Genomic DNA, 20,672 nt, shown 5'->3' with positions numbered 1-20,672 from the left:
AATATTACGGACCTACAACATGGTATAAAACAAGAAAATATTATGACCAAAAGCTTGAGGGGCACTCAGCGTTATAGTCATAAATAAAATCTTTTGAAGCTCTCTGACAAAGCTGCAGCCTCTGCCACCGTGCTCTGGACATTCAGTGGCAACATTAAAACCTTTGCCTTACCAGAATTATAAGAATTTCCTACTTTTTAGGGTATAAAATCTTTGCTTCATTTTTAAAAAGAATTCACATGAAGTTTGGCTCCTTAAAAACATCTGATTTTGAAAGTTGTATTCCTTTCCCTTGAGTACTAAATCCTGAGGGATATTTTGCTTGAAAAAAAATTATATTAATACTTCCATTATAAATCATTTTCATGGTCTTTTGACACCTATGAGTCGATGCTTCCTCCTCACTTTGAAAGAGAATTGATTTTGTCTAAAACATTAAAAATACATATCCAACCCCTTTTCAATAGTCTCCTGTTCTCTTCCTTGCTGAGAATATAGAAGATTGTCATTTACTCTGATATCAAGGGTTTCAGATTTAAGCCCGCAGTGTTCCAATTCCCATTGATGATTACACTCTGGAAAGGACAGATTAATTCTCTGAATGGACTGCCTGTGAAGTGCTAGGATCTCTAATGTAGAGCAATATGCCAAGCTATTCTTAGTCAACCAGTAAGATCAGAATTTTTTACAAAAAGAAAAAAAAGCAACCTTCCTCCCAAGATTAGGTTTTTTTTATATTGCCAGTGATAATACACACCCCACACACACAGAGTTTATTTCAGTTTGTTCAATGACACGTTTCAATATGGATATATGATTGATAATTTTTCTATTACACTTACCTCTAGGAAACCAAAACAGAGAAGCTATGCATTGATTTACATATTAAAGAAATTTGCAGAAAAAGACCAAAAGTGATTTACAAAGCCACAAACTGTCAGTAGCTGTAGTTTTGATTAATTCAGTTTTCCATGATCATTTTACAGATATTATTTTTCCTGTCACTGTGCTTAACAATCAAAATGGTATTCTGAGCTCTACACAATGGTTAAAAGAAATCAGAATTTACTAAAGATGAAAAACTCCACTTTAGAGACAATTTTCAAAATTTCAGGTGAATCTATATCACAATTTGCAAATAAACTCAAAATTATTCTATTTAAACTGTCTTAATATGTTCTAACAGTAGTTTAATCACTCCAAACAAAAATTTTCAGGAAAACTGGACTGTGCTAATGTGTCCTGTCTCAGATTAAATAACTGTATGCTTGTTCTTTCTGCTAAAGACTGACTGAGGAGACTCATTTCCAAGTCCTTGGTCAATTTGATTCAAAGTGACCCTGTAAGTACTCCAGTTACAACTCTCAACTGAACAAAAGCATGTCAATCATCCATTCCAAATTTTGATATCTCACTGAAGTATATCTATGTTTTAATTTACACAAAATAACATATCTTAATAAGTTTTTTTTAAGAGTTCACATTATCAGAATGGAGAGCAATAAGGACATAACAGTGATACAATAATCAGTAAGAATTCTGTGGAAAAGAAATGCAAATCTTGCTTTAAAAATACACACACCTCAGGCTCCTGGAATGTCTATAAAAATAACCTTAATTCTTCATAAACTTTCAGTATCAGTGAGTTAAAACACAATGAATTTCAAGTATGGTCACTTGATCATGATAATACCTAATAAACCTACTCATCTCCTGAAGTATCAGAAATTATACAATTGAAAAGCTTTTGATTACAATCATGATATCTTACTCTGAAAAATGATTTTATGAAATATTATTCCTCAGGAAATTTTTCAGCTTAAGGATGAAGTTCACTACTTGTTACAAATGGAACTGATGAAAATCTAGTAAATCTTACTTCTTTTATTTTAGCAGAGCTTTTTTGATGTTGCTGCTGTCAAAGCTTAAAGAGTAATATTTTGTCAAGTTTTTGCCAGGTTGTGATTGCATATCTTAGACTTGTTATTGTATCTAGCTGGAAAATAAGATAATTCCATTATTCCTTGACTTCTAAAGACTTGTCTGAAGGCAAGGAAGCACAACAATGTTAGTCTTTTCTCCAGTTCTGCTACTTTTAATATTATATTAAACAAGAACTGTATTGAAGTTTTTAGAAGTTAATTTTCAGATTTTTATTTAACATATAATTTTATGAAATGTTAAGATGTATTTTAATATTGTCTAAAATAAATAGCTGGTTAGACAAGTTATTTCAACCATATCTCAGATACTTTTATAAGCCTTTTTTTTTAATTATTTTTAAGCATCTGTGTATTTATGACTTTAAAGTCAAGCCTGACTGAGATTTCAGCCCTAAGTAGCTACAATTCCTTAAACATAAAATCATTGTTTGCCAAATGATTTTAGCTGATTTGATACATCAAAAAGCTTCAGACAATTCTGAAAAAAAACTTTTAGTCATACACTCTTAGCCATATGATTTAATTTTAGATAGTCCTGTGAGAAGCAGGGAGTTGGACTCAACGATCCTTATCGGACCCTTCCAACTTGAGATATATTCCATGATATGAGAAACACAATAGTATGTCGAGCAATTTTTTCTTGCTTCTGGCCTTGTATAGCTAAGCACTCATGTCTGAGAGTCTTCACATGGAACTATTTGCCCAAATAAGGACTGCAATTAGTCTTACATAACCAAGATCTTTGGCTATTATTCTTATTCCTAAGAAATTATAACACAATCTGTTAAATGAAAGAATGGGGGTGAGAAGAAAGTACTTCCTTCAACAACAAAATCAAGACTCTACCAGTAACCTTGGGACATTTCCAAGATGGCAAAGCATTCATTTTACACCTCAGACTTCCAGCACTTTGTTAGACAGATGTTAATGAAACCTTCTGAGCCCATATGGTTCTTTGAAAGGTGATCTGTAAGGTGTAAACATAAATGCACCCTTTGCTAAATTACTGACCTATGTTTTCAACACACCAAGGAAGGTAAAGTAGGCTTTACACCTTCAAAAAATCATTTGAGACTCCTCTCATTTTGCATTTTCTGCAGATCGTGACACAGCAAGAAGCAAGGAAGCCGAATAATGGTCACTATGTGGGTTTGGAGCCTGTTCTAAAATATAGTCTACAGTACTGCAAATCCTTCTACACACAAAAAAATTATTAAAAAATCTTACTGAATTTAAAATAAAAAGCACCCCTTCAGATTGCTAGAGATATGGGTGATGAGGGACAAATGGGAGGGAGTGGGTGAGATCAAAGCAAAGGCCTCAGTTCACACACCAGAAATCACTTCTTCGTACAGTCAGCTAACACTGATTTCAAGTATTCTCAATTCCTACAAAATGTAATTCTACTACATGACAAAAGGGCTGACCCAATCTCTGAAGAATGGCAGAAGTTTGAAAGAGATACAACAGAAGACTGGCAAGTCTCTCACAAAGCAATATCTTTTCACAGAAGCACTTGCAATCAAGCATCTTTTAGGTATTTTAAAAATAATAATGGAATATATAAAAAAGAGCCATTAAAGTGAATTTAAGCCATCTATTCAACAACAGGATTAAAATCTGTGAAAATTAAGATCAATAGTTCAGATTTTAACCTGTGTAGAGACTGCAGTTCTTGCATGTATGATTAACTGTCCTTTCTATGCAAAGTCTCTAGGGAAGAGACTGGTAAATAATTTGCTAAAAATCCAAACCCAACTTCTGTTACTGAAAGAAAGAGGACACAAAGCAAATCCACCCTGAGCTGTGAAAAAAAACCTCATAAAAAAATGAAGCTTTAAAAACATTCCATAGCTACGGAACAACTTTTTATTAATTTCATAAAACTATAAGCAGGTAGAACACCACCACTAAGTGTTATGGTAACAAGGTTATCTTTCAATCTTCTGAATATTTCTTCCACCTACACAAAAAAAAAAATCCCCACAAAACTATCTAAAATATATTTTAGATATTAGAATTCATATTTATAAATATGAATATTTATTTATAAAAAATCATATTTAGAATTATGAAAAATAATGCATGAGCAAGAAAATGTTGAGAGAACATTTGGAAATAGTAGCGTTTCTGAGTTGGATCTGCATGAGGATTTAGGTGTCCTCATGGTCCTAGAATTTCCAGTCATAAAACACAAAAGCATGTGTGTATGTGTGTGGGCGTGCCTAAAATCAGAATTGCAATGTTCAAAACACTGCCCAGGGATCTGGCTGATCCAACCAATATGAAGGCTTAAAATGCTCCTATCTTCTGGGTTCAGTAATCAATATCTATTTAGGATTGACATTCTCATGCATTACTCACTTGTTTTCTTTTTAAAAAGAGTAGCTTTGGGGTTTCGTTGTGTTTTGTTTAACAGTTACCCAATTGTCTTCCTTGGAAGTGTAGCAGAGACCCAGGTTCCAAACCTCTTCTTCATCCCCAGACTTCTCTCTTCAGGTAAATTCAGCTAGTCAGTAGGCTATGTTCACTCTACTAAGGGTTATGCTCCAACCTCTCTTAGTGAAACTATCCTACTCAACAGAAAAAGGATTAGAGTTTTTATTAGACCACAGAAGGGGAGAACAAATTTGTCACCTATTGTTTTACTTCACCACCTGCCAAAATGAAATCTTGAATCCCTGGTGATATCTATGTATTTAAAAAAAACAAACAACCCAACATACAAATATTTACAAATACATAAATTCTGAAAAAAACCCTTTTTTAAGTGTTGAATTCTTTTTTTGTAAAACTTGGTCTTGGCGTAAGGGTCCCAATTTAGAAGTTCCCAATGAAAAAAGCCAACATCTAAACAAGTATATTTACATCTTTTTTTATCATAAATTAGCTTGGTGAGGTTCTAACAGCAGCATTTTTCTCTGTAGAGAATGCATATGAGTGGCTGAGGGAACTGGGGTTGTTTAGCCTGGAGAGAGGGAGGTTCAGGGGAGACCTTACTGCTCTCTACAGCTACCTGAACGGAGGCTGGAGGCAGGTGGGTGTTGGTCTCTTTTCCAAAGTAACAAGTGATAGGATGAGAGTCAACAGCCTCAGGTTTGCACCAGGGGAGGTTTAGGTTGGATATCAGGAAAACTTCCTAACCAAAAAGGTTGTCAAGCACTGGAACAGGCTGCCAAGGGCAGGGGCTGAGTCACCGTCCCTGGAAGTATTTAAAAGACCTGTAGATGTGGCACTTAGGGACATGCTTTAATGGTGGACTTGGAAGTACTCAGTTAATGATTAGATGCAATGACCTTAAGGGTCTTTTCCAACCTAAATGATTGTATGATTCTATATGGTCATCTGCCTCAAACTGAAGTATCAGTAAAAGAGGTTATAGACAAAATTAACAGAGACAAATCACCAGGACCAGAGAGCATTTGAAGAGTTCAAAAGAAACTAGAGAAGAAAATAGCTGTTAACTGTAGTGTGTACCTTGTTTAAAACTAGATGCTTTCATAGGAGAGATTTAAAAGACGGAAAATGGGATCTTATTGGCTATTAACTTCCGATAAAAGTTACATGGGGGGTGAAAATCTGGGTATTACAGACATTCTAAGCTGAACAAATGAGTAGAAGCTATTGTGAAGAACAGAAATGGTGGGGATGCACAGAGCAAGAACCAAGACACTTGTTTTAAAAGGACGAAATGTCAAATCCATGACAGATCTTTGAAGTCATCAGTCAGTGTGTGGACAAAGGACTGCTGGTTGATACAGTATTCTTGAGCTTTCAAAATCTGTTTTGTAAGGACCCCTTACTAAAGGTTACGAAAAGATAGGCAGGACTGTTCAGATTGCAAATGGTACAGCTAACGGAGACAATCTTGCAGAAATTTATGAAGTAGTGTGTGCTTCTTTTTGAATGTAAGAACTCGATGGCATCAAATTTAGCAGCAAGTGCCAGATCAGACAAAGAAATCCAAAGAAAACCTCTAAAGATGGTAAATCTTCATATGCAGGTGATTATGCTATAGAATAACTATAAATAGCAAAAGTTATTTATCAAGTATCTTTGTGAGCCCACATAAATGAAACTGAAATTACTCATCAATAGCTACTGTCTACAGAACACCACATTGTCTTACATAGCTTCTGAAAAGAAAACTCAACAGGGGGCTGAGAAAGCCCGCAGAAAGTATTGTCACTCACTTGATGCCTTCTTATAGTCTTCTCTGGGCACCTGCCCTTGAAAACAACACAATAGATTGGATGGTGGTTTAGATCTGCTTCATGCTGAACAGAGAAGATTTGTGGCAGGACTGAATTCACTCAAGTTTGCAACTCCAACTGTAGTACCCTAATCAGCTGACCCTTCCTCACAACCTGTTTATTCTTTATTTACTATTTATATATTCACAACAGCAAAAATTCACTCTGGAAAGTAAAAATAACCAAGAAAGAATGGCATTTCCCCCTTCTGCTTAACGCTTTAACCTAGAAAAATAAATACGTCAACATTACAATATGACATTTTTCAATAACTGGTTTAACAGTAACATCAAATAGTAGCCTCACATTTTTAAAACTTAAGATATTCAGCAATTCATCAGCAACATGAAAGAGAACACAAAATTGAAGGTTTAAGGTTAATAGCTAATTTCTTTACTAAAGGGGGATTTTTATAAAATGTACCACTAAGGAGTTGTGTTTCACATTAAAAACGGTGATTAGCATTACAGTCAGCACATGACTAGACTATAAGAACTCACTTGCAATAATGAACTCCAACCAACGCCTTTGATATGAACTACAATGATGCACAACTTGACAACAGTGTTATTAGCTGACACAGAACTTAACATTTCAAGAGTCTGTTTCTGGGTAAGTCTTCCTGCCTGGTGTTATTCAGTAAAGCAGCATATATGCAAATATCATACAACAGCAAAAATCACATTAATTCTTTGCTGGTTTATATTAGCATTCCTTCTCTAACAAGAAAGTCAGCATTCTTACAACTCAGTTTTCATAGATGGGAAACCAGCGTAATCAGAATCCAGTTCAAAATCTACATAAATATACCCCAAAGTTCTAATAAAACTGTACCATCCTCTGACAATCTCTCAATCCAGCTGCACTGAGATTTTCTTACTAATATTACACACCTCTAACATGTAACTCTACTGTTCAGTTCAGCTGACTAGGCCCTATAAGCTTACCTGCTGTCAGAGCTACTCCATATTATTTTATTCATATTCATTACAGAAAATAAGTAAACACATAAAAACAGAGAAGTAATTTAGAAGCAAATAGATTTACTTTTTAAAGCGAACATTTCTACCTTAAACTAGGAAATTAAAATGATTGAGAAGAACAAAGTGTTTTTAAAGCAATTAATAGACGCCCACATTAACAAATTCACCAAGAAAGTACTGAAGTGCTAGCCCTATAGTATAAAGAAAAAGAAACTACAGCAGGTTCAAAGATAATCTGGGCACAATACCAACAAGTACTTGTGAACCAAATCACAATTCTAACACCACAAACCAATTAAAAGAGTTGGAGTTTGAGGTTTTTTACTGTTTGTTTTTTGAAATCGAGAGTATGGATATTACATACACCATTTCAGAACATACAGAAATATCAACAAATGCTAATGTAGAACATCATGATGAATGAAAAGAGGATCAATTCATTACTAACACTGACTCTAAAATGTGCTTTTAGTGGCCTTTAATAGAAAATGCATGGGTATGAACAGTACCATAAATGAAGTTTGAAAATTGCACGATTCTTACATGATTCCAAAGACACTGTGATAAAGAGTTACTTTAGACAAGACAGTCTGCTGTGGTGTACATGGTTGATATAGCTATCACCTCACAGATACTAGATACGTGGCACTTAGAAGCAGCAGATGGTTTTGTTGCTCTTCAGCACCTTCCTGTTTTGTTTTCTGCTGCTTTTCCCCCTTTTCTACAACAGTGCCTAATGTCTGTCTGGGAAACTTAACAGTACAGACTGGAGGTGGGGAAGTTTCCTTAATTTGCTCCCCTGTCCTTCAATCCACCGTAAATCTAAGATGGGTCACGCCATTAGTTTTTAGATTATTTTTTCTCCCTCAGGAAATGACCTTAATGACAAAATACAGGAATGTGTCCCATTCTCATGATTATTATCTGATGCAGTATCTGACACTCCCCTCACCTCCACTCTATTTCCTTTACTGTCTCGTTTCCTTGCAACCAAAAATGGATATTTTAACAACCCATAAAAATCAGAATCCATAGTTTCCAGTATTTAGCTTTCAGATACATTAATGTCATCAAATGCTGTAAGTTTCTGACTAAAGGTAAGCCAAGTAGCTGCACAAAATACACACAGCAAATACATAGCTGCATTTCATAACCTTATTTGTAAGACCAAGAGACAAGAATCATGATCCAATATGTTTCCTGCAGTAGCACAGTACAAAATATCTTCCCATAGACAAAACATTTCAGATGAGCTGATCAGTATACCATATTAATACAAACTACGAAATTCACTTCAACTACTCCTTGTTACTAGAAAATCTATGAATCTGATCATTACAGATCACAACAGTGTACAAGACTCAAAGCAGGAACCAAAAAAGCCCCAACCCTTAACGAACAGATTATGTCTGACTTCTGACTCATACATACAGCCTATACATTAAGCTGGTCAACACACAAAGGACAAGGTATCTTATAATACTGCTCTTTTTGAATACAGACTTTGCATAGTTAAATCAGATCTCGCCCTGCTGCAGTCATTTGCTCCCACTATGAGAAGTTCAGTTCCTCCAACAACTTCTTACGTAAGTAAAATCCAACAAGAGTAAATCCAACAAGGGGAAAAAAAAACCCTAATGCAAAATGCAGTAGTCCAGAGATTAATCATGAACTGAAGCTACCTGTTTCCTTAATATCATTGATTTCTTTTAAAAATCAGACTCAAAATAGCTAAAGATGAACTCTGCTATTCATTTTCACACTGGTTTTAATGTCCACAATTTTTCTTATCAGAGGACATTAAAAATTCTTGAGGAAAACAAGGCAATACGTACTTAGGAGAGCCACAACACAATATTATTAACACTTTTAACAGCAGACTATTAGCTTTGAGCCCCGTGTAAAATAGGCAACTGATGGACAAATTCTGTTCAAAGCTCATTCTTCCGGTATCTAATTTTGTAATAAACAAACTCTAAGTGAAGTTGTATCAGACAGCAATTGTTGCATGATGTAACAACAGGTATGTAAAGGAAACACATGACTCATTTATGCTCTAACCCATTAAGCTGAAAACAAACAAGAAAACACTCATTCTTCTCTAAAACTGGATTTTCTTCCTGTGGATGCTCATACAATCAGGTGTCCAAATATTTAATGTGCTCATAGAAACACATTAAAGTAGGGGGATTTTTACAGTTACCATCTTATACATGCTGGAACTAACAACATTTGTGAAAGATGTAATTCTGTAGCACATTAATGGGACATCACTAGAATTCTCCACTGCTGAATTGAAAAGCAATAGAGCAGAAGAGTTTCTATAATACAGAATGCTCAAAATTACCCCAATAGTGGAGCAATGGCAAAGATTATATTTTTTTCTGTATTCTTACAAAATATTAATTATTAAAGGCATTCAAAGTAGATATATATTAGCAGTATTTTACCACAAATTTTTGATTTTAAGTTTTAAAAGGCATTTAAAATATTTTAATATCTGTTCGTCTGCCATGTAGATCAAACTACCTGTAATAGAAAATAGGTGTCCAAAAAAAAAAAAAAGTAAAAAGGAGATCGCATGTTTCTCCTCCAGCACCACAAGAAGTTAGCTGATTTACAGTATCAGCTATGAAAAAGAAGAAACAAAAGATTGGAATGCATCTGTCTCCTTTCAAGTGCTAAAATAAGAACTGCTCAAATGCTGATGCCTCTATCAGTAAGCACACAGGAAAAGACTGAGGGAATGGGAAGAAGAAGAAAGGTAAGTGTGAGATACAAGAAAAATGGTGGGATTAAAGAAAAGAAAGCAAGAAAGAGAAAATGTGTTAGGTGAACATGTCTGAGAACAAGCTATCATATGGAACAAACTATATAAAACACAGTAGCCCTCATTCTCCTCCCAATTCACAATTCCTAATAACGTTAAGTATTTTTGAAAGAGGTGGAGACAATAAGGTAAAATGCTAATTTAAGATTTTGCCATTTTACAAACTCTTTGCTACCATCATTTTTATTCCTTTAAAGTAAAACACAGCAGAAAGCATCCATCCTTAAACCCAGGATAAAATGTAAGCACCGAGAAGCCACGGAGACTCAATTAAAAGTGACTCACATCACTGTCATCAGTACTATAATATAGTAGAGTTTTTCCACAAAGAACAATTTAATCCCAAAGGATCTGTGTCCAATGTTACTCATTTACTTCCAATCACAACAATCAAACACTTTCCATAAGCCTAATGAAAGGGGCAAGGGACAGCATATGCCTTAAGTAATTCTGAGTTCCACACATACTGATGAATTAGCCATCAAACCAAAACAGAATCAATTGTGGTTGTTCCCTATAGCATGTACCTTGTTCCCATTTTGTTCACTAGCAAATATGAATATATTATTCTGTCACACTTTCGATGCATTGGCTACTTCCAGCTAGAGTTATTGGGAAATCAAAGAATCAGGAAGACAGACCAAAAGAATCGGATAAATTTTGCTCCTTCAGAAATCTAGCCGAACAAATTATTAGTGAAAGTAAAAGAAGAGGGCCAGTAAGACACATAAGAAACAGAATAATTAGGGATGTGTTAGTATCTGGAATCTAGTAACCAGTTCTTAAATAACAGGACACACTGGTACTTAAAATTATTAAGAGTTCATTGATATCCACAGCTGCTCTTAAATAATATTAAAAATTGCTGTCTGCTGCAAGACCATGAGGATGAGTGTGCATTCACAATCTGCCTACATTGAGCAAAATGGCAAATATGCATGATTCCTCAAATAAAGAGAATTCATTAGGCAAAGTGCTGCTATAATACCCAGCATTCTAGTTACAGAAATATTTTTTGTAATTTTTACTAGAGTAAGTATCTGTAAGTTAATTCTAAAAATAGAAAGCTGCATTATTTGTATAATACATAAAATCCTGCAATAGCATAAACAGCTTCTATATCATAAAAATATAATTAAGTACATTTACTGTATTCAAACTCTTTAAAATATCAAGCCATTCTATTTCCTAGTTAATTTTTAGCCTACTTAGTATATTAAAGCACTGTTCACAGTAGCATCATAAAAGATTAAAAGAGGATATTTTCATCTCCTGTAATAAAAACAGTGGGAAAACAAATTTCCTGTTTTTTTTTAATCTTGTGCTTATGTCAAAGTAGGACAGTATGGTATGCAGTGACTTCCTAACAGTAACATTATCAGACGCCATGAACAGACAATGGCGAGTGCAAGAACAACCTAGTTTTCTGGGCAGATTTGGGAAGAGAAATAGCTGTGTGCATGCACGCATATGCCAGAGATATTAATCCTTACTACTATTAACAAATGCTGTTTAAATTCTATGCCACTTTTTTTTGTTTGTTTTTGGGGTTTTTTTGTAAGTCCATAACTGCCTAAACTTTGGAACAAAGAGACATTAAGATATTTCTAAACCTACTGAATGTACTTACACCAAACATTAAAATCCATATTTAGGAACTTTAAAGGGTAGCTATACTTGCAGGAAATCTGAACAGCTTTAAAGAGAATTGATTGGTCTAAACCTTTCACAAACACACCACCTTTGTCCTAATACAAATATGCTTAGCCAGACAACAGTTTTAGTATTAATTTTTTTTTTAAAGTTTGAATGATAATTCTAATGTTTAAATTCTTACAGTTTTGTCTTTAGTGTTTCATTGGCTAAATCCAGATTAAAATAACCAGGATCATATGAAATTGGCACAAAAAACGTAAGATTGTGTTCTACAGCAAATACTCTCCAAGGATTTTCTAAAGCTCCTAAGTGCTAGTCTAAGTAGTGTGCCAGTGAGATCTAAGTTATTGTTAATTCCTAATTAAAAAAAAATAATAAAAGAATTGGAACAGAAAGAGCTCAGAACAACAGGGAATGTGTAGTTGTATCACCTTACGGAAGCAGGGCTGTGTTCAGTCAGAGCCACCAACAGTTTCAGAGCATACGTTGGTACTGGGTCTGGAGCCATCAGAATGTGCTTGTACCTGAAAGGGAAGGGGCAAAAGGAACAGGTCAACAGTGAAAAAAAAATGTCAAGAGATGCATGTTAAAAAGTTTATATTAAAAATATATAATTTCCCATTTCCAAACTTTACAATAACCACAATGGAAATACAATGCTGTTTGGAACTGTACAAACCAATAAACAAGACTCACTTAGAAACTTTAAAACCAGCATCAGATTAACTTTAAAAGCAGCATTAATCAAAGACGACATCATGTTTTAGAGAGAGATACACAATTATAAAATATGTAAAATTTATAAAACACATATAATTTATATTTATAAATGTGTATTTAAATAATATTTATTTATAAAAATATTTATAAAACATGCATTTTTACTATATGCATATGATTTATTTATTAATGCATATTATATATTTTCATATATTTAAACAGCTAACCTTCAAGCCACAAGTAAAAACTGAGCCTCAAAACATTAGGCATAAGATTTATTCAGTGCTCCAGAAGACCATCAACCAACTTGTACATGATTAAGCTCTGTATTTTGTTTACATCATGTTTTTTCTCAAAATGAAATATTTACTTACAGAACACTCGCATTGAGCTGTATGTTTTATTTCAAATTTAAAAAAAATACTGTAACTACAGAATACTTCCATTCTCTGAGTTATATGGAACAGAACAATACAAAAATACTCCAAAAGTATGTTTATTGAGAACTATAGCACTGAAGATAAAACTATATGAAAAATATCTATGAAACATTTCCAAATATCACTTCATGGAAATATTGGTAAAGCAGAACAGGTTGCTGAAAAACAAAACAGACCTTGCTCTTGCTGCTAACATTTCAGTAATACCCACCCTACAAACAGGGCTATTTTTGTTTTCTTTAAATCAAAATCTATCTGGACAGCAACAAGATACAATATTGGAAGAAAGAAAGATGTAGGCATAAAAAACACCATGGACTCAGCCATGTCAAAGCACCGTCTTTGATTACAAATAGTACTACATTAAACGTGGAAGTAATAGAATTGGAAGCATAAATCTCTTCATCTGTAGGAGAAAAAACATGGAGAAAAATGAAAGGATGGAATTTGTAGGAACATGTAGGTAGGTTATCGCGTTTTGTGCAACAAACACTTCCTGTATGTTTTTCTTTTTGTGTTCCAGTGCGGGGAGGGAGTGGAATCAAGCAAATCACCAAGAATTTTACGTCACATCTCGAGATCCCTGGTGCTGCCTGAACTGAGGAATTTGGATCAGTTCCCACCACCTGGGTGTCAGCACGTACCCTGCTGTGTGCCAGCTCTTCACCAGAATGAAGATCCCCTCTCCCCAAGCATCACATCTCCACCCATCTAATTTACACAGGAAGGAAATCTAGAACAAGATGTGGTGCTTTCTGGTCAAGTCTCCAATCTGGACAACTGTAAGACAGGCGTTATTAGCTGTGCAGTCTTGACGTAGCCTGTGGGAGCTCCTCCACAGAGGCTAACATCCCACACAAGCACACAGCCTGTGGGCAATGTGTCATGGATATTACATATTAGCTCGAACGTGCTGCCCTAGACTTGCAAACCACACTGGAGAATCCACACAATAAACCAATTAGAAGTCAGTGTTGGCTTCATGTCTTCAGTGAATAAAATCACTCCTTTACAAGTAACAGATTCCAGTTCAGTTCGTGAAAAATCAGCTGTTTCTCACTGGTGATTTAAGTCCCTTTCTTCAAAAAAGAAAAGACCCTAATACATGAGTAGACACTGATTGCGGAAGCCTTACAGGTGAGCAATACACATTCCTGCCAAATTTAATGGAACTATTTGTTTTGTTTTTTTTTTTTCTTTCAGAATCCATGACTAAATCCTTTAAGGCAAGCAAAGATGCTATTAGGCGACTCAGGTGCCAGAAGTCATCTGCTCAGTGCCTAAAACACGGATTTAAGTCTCAAAAATGGTTATTCCTAATAGTAATAACGAAGGAATCAGCCATGCCAGCTTAAAAATCTGACGCTTGGCAATATACTTATTTTATTATAAACACATAGATACCTTCCCTAAATGGGGTCCACTTCAAACAATTTTAAGCTGCCTGTGTATTACATCTGAGAGAGACTTACTACTGTGCACACTTAGCATCCTAATTCCTCAAGGTTCAATAAAAAAAGTCTCACTTAATTTCCTTTTACTTGAAACTATTCCCCCCTCCCCTAAGATAGCATTAGTAAAGAATATTTCTAAGGGAAGGTGCAGTGATCCATCAAACCATGTGAGAAAATTCAGATTACTAGAGTCAATATCTTAGTAATTAATATAAACACATTGCCTGAACAAAGGCCATTAGAAGCTATGAATATATCAATCTTCTCTGAAGGGAAAATATTCCACGCTTGAAATACTTTGTTAAATGAATGAGTTCACCCAATGATTTCCCTGCCACTCCAGAACACAAACCAATTTAGTAACAAGTTTTAGAGAGCATTTTATAAGGGTTCTGTAAACTCTAGGTACTACACTGCAAGGAGTTATTCTGTCAATCTTTTCTATAAGCAACCGTGACAAGAGGACCTAAAGATTTGTGGTTATGGATTCTCTTTAAGCTCTTAAAAAAGACTGAATATTTTATCTCCTAATTATCTCAAATATCCTGGACTTTGTACTTGCAGAATTGACTCAGCATTCTACTAAGAACAAGCTACATAATCTTTCAAATGAAATAAAACTTTATTTACACATTCTTCTACTTTTGCTGGTTCTGGCTCAAATATCAAATTTATATATAACTAGGAATATTAAGAATTAAATAAAGAAGAGCTTATGTTTCAATTTTTGATAAAAATCTCTGGATAGGTAACAGAAAGCATTTACCTGATATTCATTTTCTATAGGTGAAACTTTCATTTTGGTTATGAAATGCTCAGGAAAATAACCTTTCAGTGAATTGAATAAAATTGTGTTGTGAAATTTCAGTTCAATCAAAATCCTATGAGGATGTTAACTTTCTGATCTACAAATGCAAAAATATTTAATGGACTTACCATTTTATTGATGATACCAAAGACAAGAAAAAAGTAGTAACCACAGCATTCCTGCATTTATCTCAAAATGAAGGCAATTAAGACCATTTCTATTTCATGCACAATGACCAAAATTCTATTTGCTGGGCCAGTTTTCCATTTAAACAAATTAACTTGTGGATGATAGTTATAGGAACAAAATATATACACAAATGAGTTCATTATAACCTTTGTTAAAAAGAACATCACATATCAAACCCAATGTTGCTCCCTTCCATACTCAACAGCTCTCAGTTCTTAAAAAGTAGAATCAAAAGGGATTGAAATACCTACTTCCCCACACAGACTGCCCAGGAACAAACAGCCCTTGCATGCCTCCCTCTTTTGACTGTCCTCCAGCTGAGTCACTCTGTCCCATCCTCTGTCCAGCGACAGAAAGAATATCAGCAAACACCTCTCCAGCCTCCAAATAAAAAGCTAGTTGTCTCTTCACTTTCTATCTCACAGTCACTCTTACTTTTTGGGATAGAGCTTTACACTATCTTTAGAAGTAGGTTACACTGCATCTCAGACCTCCCTTTTCTTTTTCAATTTAGGCCAGACCCCTTTGCATTCAGATAAAGCTTCTTTTGAGAACTGTAGAGAGTATATGAAGATTCATTCCTACCTCCCATCAATATTTTTTTATCCATACCTAGAAAATTCCTGAACAAAACTTATCTTTTGTGTCTTTTTTGACATTTAAAGCAGTTACTTCGGTCTTTTCTTAGTTTCTTTTTGAGTTTTCTCCAAATTTTGGAGTTTTGAGGCTTTCCAGTCGAAACTGATTCAGAGTTCCCTTTTCTGCAGAAAATTCTCAAATTCTCCTCTGCATTTTGTTCCCTCTGTGCCTTACTGTATTGATTACCTGCCCCCTTGTCCTGGTTTCAGCTGGGATAAAGTTAATTTTCTTCTTGGAGACTAGTGCAGTGCTGTGCGTTGGATTTGGTATGGGAACAGCGTTGATAACACACTGATGGTTTTGGTCATTGCTGGGTAGTGTTTGTATTGGGAGGGGACACAGCCAGCTCAGCTGGCCTGAATTAGCTAACGAGGTATTCTGTACCACAGGCTATCATGCTTGGTATATAACCGGGGGGAGGGGTGGTTGGCCAGGGCTGCCAGTCATTGCTTGGGGACTGGCTAGGCATCAACCAGCAGGTGGTGAGCAGTCATATTGTTCATCACTGGTTTTCTTTTCTCCCTTCCTTTTGGATTTCATTCCTCTTTCCTTCTCCTTCCTTTTCATTATAACTGTTACTGTTATCTTTACTATTGTTCTTTTGGTTTTATTTTATTTCAGTTATTAAACTATTCTTATCTCTACCCTTTAGTTCTACATCCCTTTCTGTTTCTCCTCCCCACCCCTCTGGGGGAGGGGTGAGTGAGCGAGCACCTGCATGGCACTTAACTACCAGCTGGGGTTAAAACACCACATCAACACAGGTGAACATATTTACTAGAGGTTGGCTCAACACACAGGTTCAAGTAATGTATTAAATATGCAGACACTAGTTAACGCCTTCTGAATCACTAGAAGATTTACATACTGTTTTACTATGCTCCTAAACTAGAGCAAAATTTGTTTATACCAAGTTCCAATATATTCCAAATATCAGAAACTTCACATTTATTTTCTTGAGATAATCTCAAACTGTTTTCTGAATACAAGTATCACCATCTCTACCGGTGAGATAATGGAACTGTTTCAGGAAATACTTCATGCCTGGAACCAAGATTCTGAGCTACTGCAAGACCCTTTTTCATACATCTACAATGCAATGCGTGCCAAGATAGCCCAAGTGTAGTCCCCAGAGTAGGATCATATTTAGTCTCAGACCGAAAATCCCTGCCACATAATTGAGATAATTAGCTTGAAGACAGGAGTATACTGGCTGTTTTCCTTCCAGTTTGTAATTAGCATGACACTCCCCCTACACCCTCCATTTCAATGAGAAACATGTTATAAGGTGGGCATTTCTGTGCAGAGCAAGTTTCAGAGCAAGGACAGACTTTGGTATCACTTGACTCCAGGTCTCCACTCCAATCTGAAGAAAATAATCTGACAGCTTTTAGTAATGCATATACTCTATTTTAAAAATAGTATTTCCATTTTAATTCATATTTATATATTCTGTATTTCCTAGAGAAAAAAGCATTGTGAAGATAGATGCGAAAATAAGCTTCTCCATAGAGCTTTTAAGATTTCCTTCCCATTCTCTCTCACAGAGAAATGATTACCTGTCTGGCATGGATAGAACTTTGGTCCTCAAACTGTAACACTAGTCAACTAGCAAGAGACAGTCTCATTTTGGAGGAAAGCACTGTGTTTCTGATCATAAACCAGCATCCATTCCTCTACCCTTCTGTCACTTACTTAACGTAGGGGTGGGGAACAATTCTCTCACTTAGAGCAGCTAAGTATTTACAATTATTAACTTTTGAGTACCACACATTAAAATACACTGTAACATTATTAGAATAATGTGAAAGAAAAATGATGACTCATCATTACTATCCTCATCTTGTGTTCATGCTTTTCATCCCTCTACTTGCAGATGTTATCAAATGTGCCTAACACAGAAAGCCGCCTTTACGCTCACGTGCAAGTCAGTTTGAAATGATAAGGCCTTATTTGACCATAAACTATATAAATTAATTTCTAGCCCACATCTGGCCCACAGGCTGTAGTTTCATCTACTTTGCTGTAGGACAGCAATTTAGAGGCAATAGCCCCTGGGTGGGTCATGGAGGACTAACCCATCCTGCACTATTCACTTTCAGAAAGTTACATGCCTTTCCATGTGATTTCAGAACATCTTACATGAGGGCACAATATCCGAATTAGACAAAAAGATGTTGCTGTTAGAATTTTCTGACTTTATTAACAGAACAAAGAGGAGTATTTAAAACAAAACCCAAAAGCTAGGGAAAATTTGTTTCACATCAAGAACAGCCAGAGACACAGTATCAGAAACGACTGTCACACAGAAGTTGTGTTTGTGTTGTATATGACAACATACTAAAACCTAGGACAGAGATGCTGGGCAGAGAACTCTAGCAGCAGTTAATTGTTATTCCTCTTTTTGTTTTACCATTTAAACATAAAAAGGGTAGTTAAAACCAATACATTGTCAAAATGGATCGAGTATCAAGTTATTCCCCATTACACAAGCAATATTATACTTACTGAGGCAGCAATGAATCTCTAATGAGACACAGAAGCTTGCTGTTCGAGTTGAGGCTCTCCCCTTTCTCCTCAGCCATGACCTCATGACTTAAAAGCAGTGATGTGGTTTCTGAGAGCAACCGCAAGCTGAAGAGTCTCCATTCCACTTGAAAATAAAGGTGCCAAGAATGTGACCACACTGAAGTCTAATTAAAACAAAATGCTGAATTCATGGAAACTGCAGCTGATGTGCCCATATACTTACCATTTTGACTGTGGACCAAAGAAACTAGTGGTGGGAGGATACAGTCTTCAACCTAAAACAGAGAATTAGAAAGATCTGGATTAGATTATTCACAGGGGAAAAAACAGAACAGAGATACACTATCGTCTATGCTTATTCCACTGCCAGTGCCCTTAATCAAAAAGATGAATAATCATGGAAATTCATCCGTAATCACACTTACAAAGCCACCAAGTTCACTTTTCTCTGGTAAGCTGTCATAAAGTTACAGATAGTACTGTACTTTTATATAGAAAACAGTAACTCTGGTATAATTCATTGAGAGTGAATTTTAATTTAAAATACAGAATTAAATGCAGATATATGATATTAAGAAAAAAGTATTATAATATCTATTAATCCTGAAGTATTAGAATATCTATTAATCCTGATGCTTTAATCTATAAACTACTCATCAAACAGGTCAGAAGAAATATCCTTCTAAAACAAACCTGCATAGAACTAAAATACATCAGGAAAGATGTAGTACCTCTAATGAAACATCCTTAAGCTTAGTAGAAAGTCTGGATAACATTTTAACTTCTTCCATTCTGGTAATACACAGTCTTCCATTGAAATCTAAATATACAGACTTAATATTTGAAATATTAAAAAAAAAAATAATCCAGTCAACTCCTTATTGTCCATGAGTCCATGTTACAGGACTGGTCAGCTTAGTTCCATCTGAAATCAACTTATAGCAAACTAGGCTATAACTCAGTTTTATATATCTACTATATATACACAAAAACAATGTATTATTAGTATTCACTGTAAGATAATGAATTGCTAAGCCTTAAAGTCATTGGTAAAATAGAATTCATTTATTTTTGCATCATGGATACAAGCTTGTCCTTGGATTTATTTATACAAATAAAATTACTGTGTAAATTGTCACTCCACTGTGGGCAGGATTTGGCATAACAAGACTGTGTTATAATCCTCCATGTGTTTTCTTTTAGTGATTAATACTAGAAGATAGAATTTCTCTATATTTATGCAGCTAATAATAACACACATCTATAGAAGCTGAAAGTATGTATGAAAAGGGGTCACTAAATGAAGTTAGCCTCTAGCCAGCAATAACTAGAATTAGCAACTACTCCATTGCTAGTTGGTGGTCTCTGTTAATTGAATCCCTGACATTAAGGTATTCATTTAGTCTAGCTTTTTTTACTTCTGAAAAAACTACCAAAAGATGCCATTTTTTACATACTTCCAACAAAAGAAGTAAAGGACTCTGCCTGAGGTATGGAAGTCAAACTACTCTTGCAAGGTCAAATAGCTTTTATGCCTATATAGATAATGATATGACTGATGTAGTGACTTCTGCAACACTTCATAATTTTGAAATATTTCATGGTCTTTTCAGTTCATATGTAATAAGAGAAATAATAAAACTACATTGCATTCCAGTGACTCCATTAGTGCAGGTTTCTAAACTATTCTACAATGGTAATTTATCAGTTATACCATACCTGAGAGGTAGGATAAAAAGCAAAATAACGTATGTACTTAAGATCTTTCAGTCCAAAAAACCAGTTCAGCCTAATAGAATATTACATGTCACCCAGAAGCAGCACTGACTCAGACTAATACCAGTTAAGATGGCAGTATACAGCAGTATGATGCAACTTCAATTTCTAAAACTTCAAATCTTCTTTCACTTTCATCTAGTACTAACAGTAGCCTTTCCAACTAGCAAGTGTAGTTGTCAGTCATAAGTCTTTTCTAAGATAAATATGTTACAAAGTGTCATTGTAAAGAAGATTCCTTAGTTCTTAATAAAAGTATTAGCTTTCTCCGACCTTTTTCTAACACAAACATCAATTTTGGCAAATGAACTGTTTAGAATGGAATCCTCCATAGCAGGTGTGTGCCTCGTGTCAGTTCAGTGTGGTGGGGAGATCAACTAAATGAAGCACTAGTTCTATGGAAAATTCGTTATATAAGAGCATATCCGAATGTACGTTCTAAAGGGAGAAGC

The 20,672-nt window shown here is 35.1% G+C and overlaps 1 protein-coding gene across 3 annotated transcripts in view; it reads right to left on the bottom strand.

The window, feature by feature from the left end:
• The window catches only part of ULK4 (unc-51 like kinase 4), a 249,791-nt gene that overhangs the window by 129,635 nt on the left and 99,484 nt on the right, over positions 1 to 20,672 (bottom strand). For all 3 annotated transcript variants that reach the window (XM_055803861.1, XM_055803863.1, XM_055803862.1), the window contains exons 28-30: positions 18,668 to 18,719; positions 18,424 to 18,568; positions 12,097 to 12,189 (exon numbers count right to left, since the gene is read on the bottom strand). In XM_055803861.1, coding sequence (XP_055659836.1) covers positions 12,097 to 12,189; positions 18,424 to 18,568; positions 18,668 to 18,719 — 290 coding nt within the window. The remainder of the gene's footprint in view (positions 1 to 12,096; positions 12,190 to 18,423; positions 18,569 to 18,667; positions 18,720 to 20,672) is intronic.

Source organism: Falco peregrinus, chromosome 5 (genome assembly GCF_023634155.1).
Source record: "Falco peregrinus isolate bFalPer1 chromosome 5, bFalPer1.pri, whole genome shotgun sequence".
NCBI lineage: Eukaryota > Metazoa > Chordata > Aves > Falconiformes > Falconidae > Falco > Falco peregrinus.
Note: the sequence above shows the minus strand (reverse complement) of the source record. Positions and strands in the feature narration are given on the sequence as shown.